Here is a 17,508-nt window from a genome sequence, read left to right on the forward strand (position 1 = left end):
TCAGCTACAAGAAAACCAAGATGAAATTGAAAATATGATGAACTCTATTTTTAAGGGTATATTTGTTCATAGATACCGGTAAGGTATTTTAATCATTTAGAATTTTTTTTAACCTAAACAGTTGTTGCTTATTTATAGCATAGTCTATGTAGCCATAAAACACTATTTACTTTTATTTTGTTTTCTTTTGTGGAAAATAGCTTTGTCTACAAATCTAATTTAATATTTGGACAAAATTTTGTTATCACTGCTACTGAAGCATCCTTCCTAACTCAGAACATTTATTATCTTTGAAGATACCCTGTGTACGTACTCATATTCTCATTAATGTAAAAGGAATTAATGTGAACATAAAATTAATATGGCCTAGTAATGAACTACTGAGTGTCATCACATTAGAAACATTTTAGTGTAGTGCTTTAAATGTCTTGTTTAGGAGTAACCCTCATCTGTTACCTACTGGTGACAACCTGCCAGCCCTTGGTCTATACGTTTTCTGCTGTTCACTGCAAGGAAGGCTTCTATGACGAAGGCTGAGAAAATATTATTTATGTGTTGATATAAATATTCAGAAGGCAGCTTAATACTTTGTCCATCTTGCAAAGCTATAATAGTAAGCTTCCCCCTAGGACCTGTGACATTGCCAAGCATGGATTTTTGACCGGGTTTACAGTATCAGGAATAGATCCTCTTATGAGGAGCAGGCCTCAAATTTAGAGACTGGTTGGTTACCCCTATATCAGTAATGCCTTTAGTGGTTTTGTAATTTGTAGGATTCATAGCTGGTTAAGGCCATTGATTTCTCCCTCCATCACCTGTCTCTTGACTCTGATTCCTCTTTTGCACATACGCTATCCAGCAAGCAGGAAGCTTCCAGCTCAATTCCAGCTTGATTTATCCATATGTTCCAATCAGTGTATGTAATGTCCTTCAAATAGTGTCTTAATTGTCTGCTTATGTCCAGCACAGTAAGTATATTTATTGTTTTGGCCCCTGAGTCCTCCATTTCCAGCAACCCCTACAGAGATAGTTCACAACTGACACTGGATTTTTTGTTTAGTGACTATCTTTGCTCTAGGCTAGGACTTCAACCCATGTAGGGTGTCTTCCTTCAAACTCTCATTTATGTTTTTTTAATTGGTTACCAGAAGATACACTTCATCTGCCTTTTTTTTTAATGTCCCCTTGATTTTGGTTAATCCTCCCCTATCTTATCTCTTCCATCCTCCCTGTTTAAGGCTTTCTTCTCCCAGTGTGCCCCTCTCTACTTTCTCTTTACCTGTGTCCTTCTTTCCCTGCTCTCTTAAAGCTCCTCCCCTCTTTTCCCAGTGTTACCTTTTACTCTCTTGACTTTCAGTGGCACTACAAAGTTAAACACACAAAACACAAAAAGGTCAAAGCTCCAATCTACATATAATGAAGAAAATGGGCCTGGGTTACCTACCACAATGGGTATAATTTTTGTTTTTCAGATTCTATTCATTTACCAAGTATTTTACAATTTCATTGTCCTTAACAGTTGAATAAAATTCCATTGTGTCCATGTACCATGTTATCATTATTTATTTGTCAATTGATGGACATCTCTGCCGATTCAAATTTTTTTAAATTAGAAACAGAAATACCTTATGACCCAACCATACCACTCCTTTGGTATTTACCCAAAGGAACTGATGCTTTTTTGAACAGATATCTATGTTCATTGCTGTTGTTTCCACAATAGCTAAAAAACCAACTTCCTTTATTGATTTGGGGGCGGGTATGTTTTTTAACTGTTTATTTCTGTTCAGATTTTTTTGTTTGTTTCTATTAACATTGATTTTGGCACATCATTATTTTGCTTTGCTTTGCTTTCTTTTCTCTCTCTAATTTCTGATTTTTTGTTTGTTTAAATCCTGGTCTCACTCTTCAGCCCAGTAATGCTACCAATCCATGGAAATAGCTTAATGGTTATAGGAATTTATTGGGAGGGGGGTTAACTCACAATACAGGAAATAGGAATTGTAGCAGAATCCCAGAAAGGTGAGGCACGATTCAGCGATGTTCTCCAGAGAGCTCTGCCCTGATCCACACCAGCTTCCAAGACCACGACATAGTGAAGAGAAGAGAGCGCACATAATGTGCATCTCAGGTCTTTTTTTTTTTTAAAGATTTTATTTATTTATCATGTATACAGTGAGTGTTCAGCCTACAGGCCAGAAGAGGGCACCAGATCTCATTGTAGATGGTTGTGAGCCACCATGTGGTTGCTGGGAATTGAACTCAGGACCTCTGGAAGAACAGCCAGTGTTCTTAACCTCTGAGCCATCTCTCCAGCCCCACATCTCAGGTCTTAATGGTTCTCATCCAGGCCACACCCAAGGGGCAGATAAACCTAGCAGCTACTTGCTACTTCACTAGGGGCAGTGCTTCAGGGCATGGCACATTCAACCACTCACTACAACCTAGGGTAGTCACTGACTTGTCACAATCCTCCTGTCTTAGCACTACTCCCCTCTCCCCTCAAGTGTTGAAACTACAGGCATGGCCACCATACCTAGCTTTTTTTTTTTTTTTTTTTAATTTTTGTTTACTCTGTAAGTTATTTGAAATTTTTCTTACGTAATTGTTTATTGCTGTTAAGATTTCTTCTTCCGTTGCTTTTCCTATATTACTGTAGGTTTTTTAATATAGTTTTTTGATATTTAACTTTCTTCATTCTCTTTCTACTTCCTCCTTCACTTGTTGATTGTTCGGAACAATAATGTACATTCCATGTTTTTATACTTTCTAAAATTTGTCTTGTCATTTGATATTCCATTGTTGACAAGTTGTGATACATGCTATGAGTTCACTGGGTGTTTCTTGTTTTTGGTTTTCTCAGGCTTGTTTTAACTTTACCATATGTTTTATTGAATGTGGTGAAGGAATAAGACTATATGTTGGGTAATTGCTTGATAATGTTCTGCCATTGTTTGTTTGGTCTGTCTGGCTTGTATCCTTTCTTGTTTGGAGGGAGATATGTATTGTGTCCCGTGATAAACATGATGTGTTAGGATCCTCAGCTATTACTATATTAATGCCTATTTTGCCTTTAGTTATAATAATATTTGTTTTGTGTAATTACATATAGTAGCGTTGGTTATACAGAGCTTTACAAATTATTTTGCCTTACTGAATTAGTCTCTTTATTATTATTCTTACAATTTCTAACTCATCCTCTGTGTCCTATGATCAGAGTATGGCTCCTACTGTTTTCTTGTAGTTTCTGTTGTCATGGTCTGTTGCTTGATGTCTTTACCTTCAGTTTTTGTGATTTTATTGTTACAGGGTTTGTTTTTTATAGTCATTATATATTGAGGAATTTTGGTTTGTTTAATACATTCAGTCAGTCTTGTCTTCCACTTAGAGAGTTTAATCCATTTACATTTAAGGTTTTGGTAAGACATTTTTCTGTCCTGTTGTGTTAATCCTTTTCTTTGTTTTGTATGTTTTTGGTTCCTTTTTTCCTGTCTTGTCTTCTGATAATATTGATAATATTTTCTTTTCTCTTTCATGTATCTGCTCTATTGAAAGTTTTTTAGGATCATATGTTTTCATGATAGTAATTATATTTTTATTTCCAATATTAGGGCTCACATCAGTATTTAGTTTTCTAGCAAGTCTGGTAGAAATATATTTTTGTAATATTTGCTTACTGTTGAAAGAAAGCTTTTGTCTATCTTTATTTCTAAATGATATTTTACATTTACAAATGATACACTAAGTGTATTAGTGTTGATTTAGCAGCTGCTTGCTTGCTTACTGATTGTTGGGAATTTTGAATTTATCATTTCATTCTTTCATTACATGTGATCTTTCTGAAAGGTCCTTAGTCTACTGGGACTAAGTGAGTCTCTTACATGCCACTTGATGATTTTTCTCTTGATGCTTTCAGACATATTTCTTATTTAAGATTCATTTTTAATTATGTGTATGAATGTATCTGAGTGTATGACTATAGTACCCACATAGGCCAAGAGAGGGTTTTGTATTCCCTGAACCAGAGTTACAGGCATTGTGAGCCAACTGGTATGATTGCTGAAAATTGAACTCAGGTCCTCTAAAAGAGCAGCATGTGCTCTAAACAATTGAGCTATCACTTCAGCTTCTAGAATTTTTCTTTTTCTTGTTCTGTTTACAGTTTGAGTGTAATATGTCTCAGTCAAGATCATTTTTTTAGCAGTTGTAATAGGTGCCATTCAGCTAACTGGGTATATTTATCTGTATGGTTCCATGATGTGAAACGTTTACAGTAATTATTTCAGTAGGTAGTATGTGTCTTTTTTGTTTATGCTTCTGGAAGGTTCACAATGACTTATAAGATTTATCTTTTTTTCTTACCCTTTCATTTTTTGTTAACATGTATTAATTTTACATATTATTGAAATTACTACATGAACTGGTAAAATCTACTTTCTTTTTGCAGCCACCACTTCCCTCCCTTCCATACTCAGACAGTCCTATTCCACATCTTTTATTTATTTCTACATTCAGCTCAACATTTTTTTAACCTTCCACAAGTGCAGGTCTTTTTGTTTCGTTACTTTCACTTAACATAATACAGTCCGGTTCCATTTATTTCATGCAATTGAATTACACTATGTTTGTGTGCTAGATTTTCTGTTGGTTTTATTGGAGATTTCACCTATGACAATTGCATGTTTTAGCTATTGTGTGTCATGCCACAATACACAGGGATGTGTATGTCCCTCTTTGCTTTCCTTAAAAAAAAAAAAATACATAGACACACACAGTAGTGCTGCTGGATTTTATGTAGATCTATTGTCAGTCTTTTGAGATTAACTGGATCATATGGTAGATCTATTTTTAGTGTGAGGAAACACCCATACTATATTCACTGTTAGGGCTGTGTTAATTTACATCCACATGTGAGTTTTTCTTTTTCTACATCATTGCCAGCATTTTTGTACGGATAGAATTATATTGGCCAGTTTCCCCAGGCTGAGATTGTATCTTGTAGAAGACTTCTAGTTGCTTGATAGGAAACTTTTTTATGTATTTGTCAGATGTTTGAATTGTTTCTTTTGATAGGTTTATTTGATATAATCCTATTTGTCAGTTTTGCTTTTATGTCCTGTGATTTGGGCAGTGGGGGGAGCATCCTATCCAAAACAAACAAACAAAAAACCCCAAGCTTGTGCTATGTAACAGGGTTCTAACACAAAGGGCATAATATAAGCCTGGCACTCTCTGGGGCAGTGCAGTACATAGTAACCCATAAGCTCTCCAAACTACTTCCATTAGCAAATGCTAGAGTGAGTAGCAACTTAACCTCTCTGTGCCTAGTGACACAATTATGATTTAAGAACCTATTTCAAAAGGCTTAATAGAGTAATGGATGCTGGTTGCTTAGTTCCCTTCTTTATATTGTCATTGATGAGTATTCTGTAGTCGAACGTTTCTCTCCCACCTGCCAGTTCCGAATTCCCAGCAGCTGCTTCCCAAATAATTGACTCAGAGGCTTAATATTACTTATAATGCTCTGTCAGTAGTTCATGATTATTACTAATTAGCTTTTACACTTTAAGTTAACCTATATTTCTATTTATGTTTAACTACGTGGCTTGGTACCTTTTCTCAGTCCAACACTCTCACCTTACTTCCTGTATGACTGGATGTCAACTCTTAACTCTGCCTTTCCTCTTCCCAGCCTTCTCCTAGTATGGTCACCCCGCCTACACTTCTGCCTGGCTACTGGCCAATCAGCGTTTTATTAAGCCAACAGGAGAGTTGAATCTTTACAGTGTACAAGATCATTATCCCACAGCAGTATTCTCTGATTCTCAGCACTGTCCCTTCTGTACTCTAACATCTGCCTCAGAAACTCTTGTGAAGTAACTTCTCAATTAAAAGAACAACCATCTTTATCCCACCTAAAATTTCCCATTGTATTGGCTATAATCTTAAGATAATGTGGATGAAGTATTAAGGGGAAACTTTTGCTTTGTTCCTTATTTAAACATTATTTTCTGTACATATGAAAAGCACAATCAAGCAGGTAGACTTGCAGTTATAAAAGAGACAAAGATTATAAATACTGGCAAGGGTTTGGAGAAAAAGCAACTCAAACTATTGATGCGAATGTAAATTAGTGTGGCTATTACAGAAAACTGTGCAGATTCCTCAAACAATTCAATATAAATTTACCATACTACTTATTCATCCCATTACTGATTATATATTCAACTTAAATGACACTGGTATGTCAAAAAAGACAACTTGTATGGATTAGCAACATTCTCAGTACCCAGGATGTGGAGTCAACCCTTAGCATTATCTGTTATTTTTTCTGTGGCTATAATAAAGTTTGCTGTCAAGAGTAATGTTAAATGAAGAAGATTTGATTTTGCTCATAGTTAAGGATACATTCCATTGTGGTGTGAAAGTCAAGGCAGCATGAGCTTAAAACATCTGGTCAAATTGCATGGGCAGTTAGAAAGAAGAGAGTAATGATTCTTTGTACTTAGCTGCCTTTCTACTTTGTTTCAACCATAGAATGTTTTGCTTTGCTTTGCTTTTGGTTTTTGAGACAGGGGTCTCCCTTTGTAGCCCTGGCAGGCTCACTGTATAGACCAGACTGGCTTAGAACTCACAGAGACCCTCATGCTTCTGCATCCTGAATGCTAGGAATAAAGGCATGGGCCACCTCAGCCATTGAGAATATTTTCCTTAAATATAATGTATTTTGCTCAAATTCACCTCCTCCTGCTTCCTCTTAGATCCATTCCCTACCCTCCTACTTCCCTTTTTAAAAAGTAATTCACTGAGTCTAATTTGTGCTACCTGTCTTATTTTGCTCATATTTAGAGTTGAAATAAATATCAATGTCATACAAGTAGAGAAAGTACTGGTTATTGCCAGGTGGTTAGAGTAGCAGAGAATTAAATGTGGAGACAAGTTGGTGTTTTGTGATACAGTTACAAAGAAAGACTAGGTCTTGGTATTATATTGCATAGTGGAATGAGTGTAATTAACAACAGTATGTTTGAAAATACCCACCCATTGCCCAAAGAGGATTTTTGTATGTTTCTTGTTTGTTTATTTGTGTTTTTCTTTTTCTTTCTTTTTTTTTTTTTTCCAGTTTAGTTTTGACAGGGTTTCTCTGTGTAATTCCTGGCTGTCCTGGAACTCGATTCATAGACCAGGCTGGCTTCAAATTCACTGAGATCCACCTGCCTCTGCCTCCCAAGTGCTGAGATTAAAGGCGTGTGCCACCACTGCCAAGCAAGACAGGTGTTTCTTATGTAGCCCAAGTTGGCCTTAAATTAGTAATCTTCCTACATCGGCCTTCCAAATAAGCCAAAATTACAGGTGTATGCCACTGTGCCTGGTCTTAAATGTTCTTACAACTAAGAAATAAGTATTTAAAATGATGGTATGTCAGTTAACCTGATTTGATTATAATAAAGGATTATATGTATTGAAAATTATGTCAGATCAGTAGGTAATCATGTCAATTAAAAATAAATCTACAAATGAAAAGACTGGCTAGTATGTTATTAACTATAAGTTTTATGTGTATGATATTTGATAGGATGAAAAATTATTTTGTAGCTTAATTTGTTCAGTGTTTTAATAATGCATATATGATTCATCTTCTGTTTTGGTATCATGGAGGTTTTTTCTTTATTAACATATTTTAATTGGTTTTTATATATTATACCATATTTGTATTTTGAGAAAATTTTAATGATAATGTTTTAGCATCAGTTTTTATATTCTAGGGGTTTGAGTTGCTTCTATTTTGTTAAGCTATTTTACATGTACTTTCTTGGGTGTGACCAGTTAATTCATTACTGTAATAAAGTATCTGTGATGATAAACTTGCAAAGAAGACAGTTTATTTTAGCTCATATTTTAGAAGTTTTAGTTTTTATGGCCAATTGGTTTCTTTTCTAATGGGCCATTAATGAAGGAGTATACCATGTTGAAGACCACATGTTGGAACAATGCTGCTTATTTCGTGTGGCTGGGACAAAAGAAAGAAAGGAAGAAATCAGTGTACCAGAGAAAGAGGGAGAAGCAGTGTTCCACAGTCCTCTTCAAGACAAACCCTCAGTCTTTAAACACCTCTGTCTTTGCCATCACTGAGTTTCTACCATGTTTCAGTAGCTCAAATCAGAGATAGAAGCTTTTAGCACAAAAATTCAAATGGTAGCTGAGAATTATTTGGAATATTAGACTTTTAGAATCCACTGTGAAATGTCCCCTTCTCCTGTTTTCTGTATGAATTTATGAAAGATGATATTGTTTATATGTGTGGGAAAAGAACACCAAACAAACCTCTGATGCAGGGTTTTCTTGGTATAAGGAGTTTTCCGTCAAGTCAGACTTAGTAACTTGTGTTCTTAAGCCAGTCTTTCACCTTTTGAAGTATAAATTTGAGGTCTAGTTTTACTCCTGGTATGTTTTTCTTCCTTTTAGTGTCTGTAAGATTGTCAGTGACATCCCCCTATTCATACTGAATTCAATAGTATGTGTCCTCTGTTGTTTGCTTTGGTCAGTATAACTAAAGCTGTATCAGTTTTGTTGATGAATGAAGGTAGAGTTTAATTAACTTTATTTTTCATTTTATTGATTTCTGCCTTGGGTTTTGTTTTGTTGTTTTCTTGTATCTCCTTTGGTTCTAGTTGATCATTTTCAGTATTTTTTTATTTTACAAACTTACTAGTTACAGATTATATTCTCTTCCCTTTCTCTGTTTCAATTTATAATCTCCCAGAAAATGCTTTAGTGACACACTATGACTTCTGGTTTGTTAACATTTTGTCTTTTGTCAGTAAAGAATTATTTTCTAATTTTCACTTACGATTTCTTTGACTTGAATTGTGTTAAACCAGTTTAATTTGTGAACATTGTAGGTATTCTGATTTTCTGCCATTACTCTCTAAAGTATTCCATGTACATACAAAAATATATTATACTGTTATCTTCCTGCTTGTTCATTTCTTTGTCTTGAAATGTCTATTTCTAGTAATTCTTTTTTTTTTTTTTTTTTTTTTTTTGAGGGAGGGAGTTTCAAGACAGGGTTTCTCTGTGTGTTTCCTGTGGTTGTCCAGGAACTCATTGTGTAAACCAGGGTAGCCTTGAACTCACAGAGAACTACCTGTCTCTGCCTCCTGAGTGCTGGGATTAAAAGGGTGTGCCACCACCGCCCAGCGTAATTCTTTTTCTTGACAATGTACCCTCTCTATTTACCTTTCCCCTGCTCTGTTTAGTTTATTTTACTCACTTTTCAAGCTTTTTTTTATGTCTTTCAGTATGAAGTATCTCTCTCATAAGCAGCATATGTTCTTTTTTTATGCAGTCTAAACGTGTTATTTTATTTTCTTTTGCTTTTGGTTTGGATTTCAACGTGAATTTTAAATTACTAGAAACAATATCTCATTAACCTGTCTTAAATTTATAAAAGTAGTTTTATTCAGGCATTTCTGCCCTTTTTTGTGTCCCTTTTGCTATTGTTTCCGTGTACATTATATCTATATTCTTATTACTCCGTGGTACAGTGTTAACATTATCAATAAATATAGTCGTACCCTTTTCAGCAAAGATAAGACAGGGAAAACTATTTACGCCATCTTTCATATTAACACCTTATTAACAGTTTTGATACTTTTCATTTTTCCAATATATTGTATAGTAATACCTACTTTTAACTTGAAAAATATCCTGCTGTGTTCCTTATAAAGCAAATTGGCTACCATGAAATTTTGTCAGTTTTATTTATCTAGGAAACCAATATTTCAACTTCATCTTTGAATAATGGTTTTGTTTCATACAGAATTCTTAGTTCACATTTTCAAACTTTTCCTCCAATACTTTTAAATGTCAGTACTACCTACTAGAATTACTTGTTTATGGTTAAAAAGTTGTATATTTGTCTTAATCTTCCATTGAATGAGTCATTCTACTTTATAGCACTCACAGTTTTTATTGGATATTTCAGCAGTTTCCCAATTATGTATCTATATGGGCTTATCTAACTAAGGTTTCTTTTGGATTTTTTTAATCAAATTTTAGATGTGTAAGGCCTTCATACTTTTTTTTAATATGGATGTATAAACACATTTTTTTTCTTTTAAAAATGTTTTATTACACACACACACACACACACACACACACACACACACACAGCATAACAAATGTATGGGAGTTAAGGAGAACTTGCAGAAGTTAGTTCTTTTCTTCCACTATATGGATCCTGGGGATCAAACTCAGGTCATCAGGCGTGGAAAGCCTTTATCAATGGTCAATTTGGTGGCCCTAGAGCATTTCTTTTTTTGTTTTGTTTTTTAATTTAAGAAATTTTTCCACTCATTCTACATATCAACTACAGATCCCCCTCCCATCCCTCCTCCTGTTCCCCATCCCCCCAGCTTCCTCCCCCAACTCTCCCTCCATCCCTTCCTCCAAAAGGGTAAGTCCTCCCATGGGGGGGACAGCAAAGCCTGGTACATTCAGTTGAGGCAAGACCAAGCCCCTCCCCCCTGAATCAAGGCTGAGCAAGGTATCCCACCATAGGTAATGGGCTTCAGAAACGCAGATCGTGCACCAGGAATAGATCCTGATCCCACTGCCAGGGGCCTGGCCCCTCAAACAGACCAAGCTACACATCTGTATCCCCTATGCAGTTTAGTTTAGTCCCGTGTAGGTTCCACAACTCTTGGTCTACATAAAGTTTGTGAGTTCCTATGAGCTTGGTTTAGTTGTCTCTGTAGATTTCCCCATAATGATCTTGACCCACCTTGCTCATATAATCCCTCTTCCCTCTCTTCGACTGGACTCTCAGAGCTTGGCTTGGTGCTTGGCTGTGGATCTCTGTATTTCTTTCCATCCATTACTGGATGAAGGCTCTATGATGATGGAGAGGGTATTCACCAATCTGATTATCAGGGTAGGCCAGTTCAGGGACTGTCTCCACTATTGCTAGTAGTCTAAGCTGAGGTCATCCTTGCCACACATACTTCTAAGACAGGATCTAGGTGTAGATATAAGATAGAATGTGGCCCAGTATGGCCTCAAACTCACTGTTGTTAAGGTTGGCCTCATATCTTGTCTCCACCTCTCAAATGCACCATCTTCAAATGCAGGCTATGTCATGACTAGCTAAAACTGACTTTTTACTTACTTACTTATGAGCTATATTGCAAGTCCTGTAAAAAATATTTTCCCCTATTTCTGCCTCTTTATTTGAATGACCTTTATGCCTGTAGTTCTGACTTGATGTTATTCCATTAGGCTTTCTGTAATGACTACTAATTTAATTCCCAATAATCAACAAATGATCCCTTTTCTGCAGTCTTAAACATTTTAATAGCTATTCTTACTTGAGTTAATTAATCTCTAAATGTTTTGATCTGAGTTCCCTAATAACTAGTGATATTAGGCTTTTTGTTTTCATACTCCTGTTAGCTATATGAATGCCTTAAGAAATGTCTATTAAGAAATGTTTCCCATTTTTAACCATTTGTTTATTTTGATGTTAAGATTTTAGGATTTCTAAAATTTTCTGGATCCTAACCCCTTAACAAATTTGTGCTTTACAACTATTGTCTTCTATTTTGTAGGCTGTCTCATTACACTGTTGATTGTTTTCTTGTCTGTGGAAAAATATTTTAACTTAGGTTAAATAATATTGGGAATATTATATAACCACATCTAGAAAAGTGTATGAAAGGGGATTTTTATTTCTCACCTACAGGAAAATCCATCAACTCTAAATAGATTAAAACCTGAAACAGGGCTGATGAGATGGCTCTTTAGGTAAAGCACTTGCTGTACAAGCTTGACAACCTTAGTTCAATCCCTGGAACCCACAAAAGAATGACAGGGAAGAACCAATTACACGTTATCATCTGACCTCATGTATACCATGATACTCATATGCCTACATACACACAACAAGCTAGGGAAAAATATGGAGTAATGTTGGATATTGAGAGGGGCAAGGATTTCTTTTGAATGTCTTTATCAGTGTTTTTATAGATATTACTGTAGAACACATTTACCCCTTTTGTGAATTTTATCCCTAGGTGTGTTATTGGTTTTTATGGTATTGTTAGTGAAGTTGCTATCTTGAGCTCAATTTCAGATCATTTGCTGTTACTGTATTGCAATGCCACTTAACTTTTACATGTTGCTTTTATATCCTGTAACTTTGCCAAGTTCATTTATTCTCATAGTTTTCTGGCAGAATCTTGGAGGTTTTAACTATGTATACTCTCATGTCATCTGAAAACAATGAGAATTGACTGTGGTATTGTATTCCCCCAAATATTGTGCATGCTAATAAACTTATCTGGGGTCAGAGACAGAACAGCCACAATATTAAACATAAAGTATAGGCAGTGGTAGTACTCGCCTTTAATCCTAGCATTCCAGAGGGAGAAATCCATCTGGGATCTCTGTGAGTTCAAGGCCACATTGGAAAGAGCCAGGCATGGTGACACACGCCTTTAATCCCAGAAAGCGAGCCTTTAATCCCAGGGAGTGATGGTAGAAAGCAGAAAGGTATATAAGGCGTGAGGACGAGAAACTAGAAGCATTTGGCCTGGTTAGGCATTTGGCTGGTTAAGCTTTCAGGCTTCTAGCAGCACAGTTCAGCTGAGAGCCATTCGGATATGAGGACACAGAAGCTTCCAGTCTGAGGAAACAAGACCATCTGAGAAGTTGGCCAGGTGAGGTTAGCTGTGGCTTGTTCTGTCTCTCTGACCATCCAGCATTTCACCCCAATAACTGGCCCCGAGTTTGATTTTATTAATAAGACTCTCTAAGATTCATGCTACAATTGACAGCTTATTTTCCAGTTTGATGTTTATTTCTTGTTCTGTTTGGAAGCTTTGGCTCGAACTTCAGTACCATAATTAATAAAATTGGTGAAACTTGGCATTGTTTCCTTGTTTTGTCACAATTCTTTTTCACTCACTTTGCTCCGATTCACTGTTGGTTAAATACTATGATCGTGTTCTCATTTGATAATTTAACAATAAAATGTCTATATTTAATAAAACTGAAATTATTCTCAGTGATAGAGTACCTGGTTTGCATATATGAGTCTCTGGCTTCAATCCCCAGCCCTTCATATGGTAAACAAACAGAAAAAAAAACCTTTGTGTTTAAATTTAGCATTTGGGCCCATGTACTGATAATTTCAGTTGAGTATTCTGTTTTCTTGCAGGCCAGCCAAACCTATGGTCTTTCTCTGTTTTATGTTTTATTATAGGTTTTGTTCTTATTTACAGACCTTTTCTGTGCATGTGAACATTTATTTAGTATCTGCATCTTCTATATCACAGCTGATGGTATTCTTGGGCATCTTCAGCCCTGGAAGTCACATGACTGCAACTGCTCTATGCTCAGATGTTTGAAGAAATTGTTTTATATCAAAATGACATTAACTTCCACTTTTAAAGTCCCAAATTAGTCAAGTTTGTTTTTCATGGCTGACATGGGAGGCAGAATTTTTTTACTTGGGTCTGTCACTACCAATTTTGTCTTTTGATGTGGAACTCTAAATGAATGTTTTTTGAATTTTTGAGTCCTGTCAAAGAATAGATTCACTGTCTCTGGTTTGTCTTGTTATCTTAGAAATTTGCTGTCATTATTTTCTTGCAGTGTTTGTGTGAATTTACTTTTTATTTTGGCTGCCTTTTAGATTTTTGTATTTTTCTTTCTCTTTACCATTAGGTTTGTTTTTCTATTATGATACAAGTTAGTACCATTTTCTTCATCTTGCTTTTTGCTCTTCAATGGTCTTTAGGATACTGTACTTGTGTATAACTTCTTGAACATAGGAACTGTGTCATAATAATAGTTTTGATGTGGTTCGTTTTGTATTCTGTAGGATTTCTTTGTTTGGATTGAGTTGTGGGGGTTTTCCCTCTTTTTAGTAATTTTCTTCATTTCATACCTCATTTTTACTTTTATTTAATTTTTATCATGCCAGTTATTGTGGTTTTTTTCCTTATTGTATGCTGGATACTTTTATATTTGTTCTTATATTATTCACTTTATGGAAATCAGTTATGTTAAATTTTTAAGGTTTGCCAAGAACAAATTTAGAATTTAGTCTGTGGCTAATTTCTCCCAGTGTTCAAATAATACTGTGTATAATTTGCTGGATCACCAAAACCCGAAGTATTCCTAACTCTGTATTTGTTCCAAGATTTGTTCTTTCTGGTCTATCCTTTCTCTATCAAGAGTTGTTTTCACATGTACAGACCTGTTAGTTCCAGCTTATAGTGCTTGCTACTACCTAGAAGTATAAATATGAGCTACTATCAAAGTTTCTTCACTTTTCTAAAGATTATTGGTTATTTTAATAGAAGTAGTTTCTTTTTTTTAATATTCTGTGATTTTTATTCCATTTCTTAGGCATTTTGTTAGTCTTTCTCCCCACCCCAAGTAAAAAAAAAGATATTGTCCCTTTTGACCCTGTCATGTTTGCCTATTTTCTTTTTGTTGTTAGTTTTTTATTTTATTTTTGAGGCAGAACCTTCTTAGAAGCCTCATCTGCCTTGAAACTCAACCCAAAATGACATTGATTTTCCTGCCTCATTCTCCTAATTGCTATAATTAAAGGAGTACAGCACCATGTCTATGCTTCTTAATGGACTCTTCAGAAAGAATATTAGATTTTCCGAATGTTGTCACTTTTTTTAACTAATGCATAATGCAACCAAAACAAGATTTAACATAATTTCACTTTTATGAACCTATTGCTTTTTTTTCTGGAAATTTATTTATCCCAGAGATAGGAAAACATTCTGCTACATAGATATGTCCATAGTCCTTGATAGGACTTTTCCATACATTTAAAATAGTTGGTTTGCTGAAATAATGGGAGTTGAACTTAGTTATTGAACAGGTTTTCAGTTCTTCAGGTGTATGCAGTGCTTTCTCTCAGAAGCCTCCTTTCACCCCTCTCAGCATTTTGTACTGTGATGTCCTTTAACAGCATTAAGCCCCCTTTCTACTTAAAATTGTATTTCAGAAGTCTTACTGTTAGTCACCTTCTGTAGTCTAAAATTATTATTCATGATGTAATGAAAGACAGTAAGGCGATAGTTTTTCAGCAACCTGGTTAGATGTTTATTTCACCTAATTCCATTTTATCACCCACCCCCACCTCCCCACATACACACAGCTTCTATAGTTGCTCTATTTTAGAAAAAATATGTTAGAGCAAAATTTCACAAAGAATTGTTTGAGATAGGAATTAATTTTATACTGCATTTCGTGCACTGTAGACCTTTTGACATACAGAATTATTCATTTTAGACCTCTTGAGATTTCTTCTATGTGAGCACTAATTCTACTGATACCTCCACTTTAGTTAAGAGTTTTCCCCCAACTTTGTTTTGCAATCATTTAAATTTCATCTAATTATGGGGAAAACTGACTAGAATACTGCAAGAAACATCTGTTAAAATCAACTAGACTTCATTTTCATTTTATTGTAAGTAGAAAATAAATTCCCATTTGTCAAGAAAGCAATCCAAAGTGCAGATATTAAAAGCTTTTTGTTAATGAGTGTTAAACACTCAAATTGTTAATACAGTTAGTTAATTAGGTGAGTTTTTTCTATAGAAACTAACATGGTTATTTTACACTGTAAAATAGAGGTAAAAACAAAAGAGTAATATAATTATACTAGAATTATCCTTTTATAGGAGTTTTCCTTTGTTTAATTTTTTTAAGTAGAGTTTATTCTAAATTGATTTTTAGCTGTTCATTTCAAGGTCCCAGTGCCAAAATGCTATAAAAATTAGTATTATCTTACATTTTTTATTGATATTTTTCTTCTTGTCTTAACTTTTCTGCTCTGGCACTGTCAGATCCCTTAGCTGTACTTTACCTGTCTGAATGGGATGGGGCTGTTGGAGCGAGAGATTGTGCATACAAAGTAATTTTAGTAAGAAAACTAAGGACTCTGAAAAATACCTTTATATCAAGAGTTGTAATCAACTGAAGATTTAGAAACAACTGTTATACCCTACCTACTAAAGTATAGTATTAGTTTCTAGAGGGCAGAAAAGTGATGTCTACTAATAGGCTCCTTTCTGTGCTAGCTAGTTTAATGTCAACTTGACACAAATTTAGTGTCATTTAGGAAGAGAAATCTTCATTGAGAAATGCCCCTGTAAGATTGGCCTGTACACAAGTCTAGAGCATTTTCTTGTTTGATAATTGATGTGGGCAGGCCCCGTCCCCAAAGGGGCTCTGCCACCCCTTGGCAGGTAGTCCTGAGTTATATAAGAAAACAGCCAAGCAGGCCAGTAAGCAACATTTTTTTCATGACCTCTGCATCAGTTCCTGCCCTGACTTCCTTGGACTACTACGAACTGTAAGATGAAATAAGCCTTTTCTTCCCCAATTTGCTTTTGGTCAGTGTCTTATCACATCAGTAGAAAACTCTAAGACGCTTCTTAGTAATCATAGAAGAAATGATATTTCACTTGAATGTGAACGAATAATTGATATATATAATCAGAGTAACACTGATGATATTATAGGCATGGAGGCCACCACAAAAATGTAGGTACTGATGCATTTGAACTCTGTCAACTAAAATGAACTGATATCTGGACCCAAAAACAAGACAGGTGGGTATTATTTGATGACTAAAATACTTAATTAAAAAATCAAATCATCCCTATACTCAGCCATTGTAAAGCAGCTATTATTATGTCATAGATTTTATAGATTAGGAATTAGCTAGATGGTTCTGGTTACTAAATTAGCTATACATAACAATACTATAACTAGAGCCGGGCGGTGGTGGTGCACGCCTTTAATCCCAGCACTCGGGAGGCAGAGCCAGGCGGATCTCTGTGAGTTCGAGGCCAGTGTGGGCTACCAAGTGAGTTCCAGGAGAGGCGCAAAGCTACACAGAGAAACCCTGTCTCGAAAAACCATAAAAATTTTTAAAAAAATACTGTAACTATACATTTCACACAGCCAGAAGGCATTATTTTGAGTCAGTTTGGTGCTGTATGTCTCTAATCCCAATATTCTTGGGCATGAAGCAATAGTATTGTGAGATTGAACTATCCTGGGGTACCTAGTAAGAATCTTTCTTGAACATCTAAAGAAGCCCCTCTACCTCTAAAAAACAAAAGAGAAACAGGAGCAGGGAAGAGGAGAAGAATACAGCAGGCAGAAGAAGAGGGAAAGATGAGGAAGGATTTTGAAATTTTTTGCCATAAAGACATGGTAAATATTTGAGATCTATGCATGGTCTGATTTAAATGTTATCCAGTACATATACCTACTGAAACAGCACATTACCTCATTAATAATTACAATTTAACTTTTCAATTTATCTGTCAAAATTTAACTTAAAAATTACAAGACATTTTTCAAACACATTCCTCTGGCTAAAGTTGGAAGATCTTTTTCTAAGATAGCTTAAGTGGTGGTGAAGGCCTCAATTGCTCATTCCATGGATCTCCTTATAGGGTACCT

General features: G+C 35.3%; 1 protein-coding gene across 3 annotated transcripts in view; it reads left to right on the forward strand.

The window, feature by feature from the left end:
* The window catches only part of Stag1 (STAG1 cohesin complex component), a 322,421-nt gene that overhangs the window by 184,490 nt on the left and 120,423 nt on the right, over positions 1–17,508 (forward strand). For 2 of the 3 annotated variants that reach the window (XM_059268454.1, XM_059268455.1), the window contains one exon: positions 5–78. In XM_059268454.1, coding sequence (XP_059124437.1) covers positions 5–78 — 74 coding nt within the window. Of the gene's footprint in view, positions 1–4; positions 79–16,576; positions 16,647–17,508 lie in introns of those variants that run through there. The other variant, XM_059268456.1, reaches the window with a different exon arrangement.

Source organism: Peromyscus eremicus, chromosome 7, assembly GCF_949786415.1.
Source record: "Peromyscus eremicus chromosome 7, PerEre_H2_v1, whole genome shotgun sequence".
Lineage (NCBI taxonomy): Eukaryota > Metazoa > Chordata > Mammalia > Rodentia > Cricetidae > Peromyscus > Peromyscus eremicus.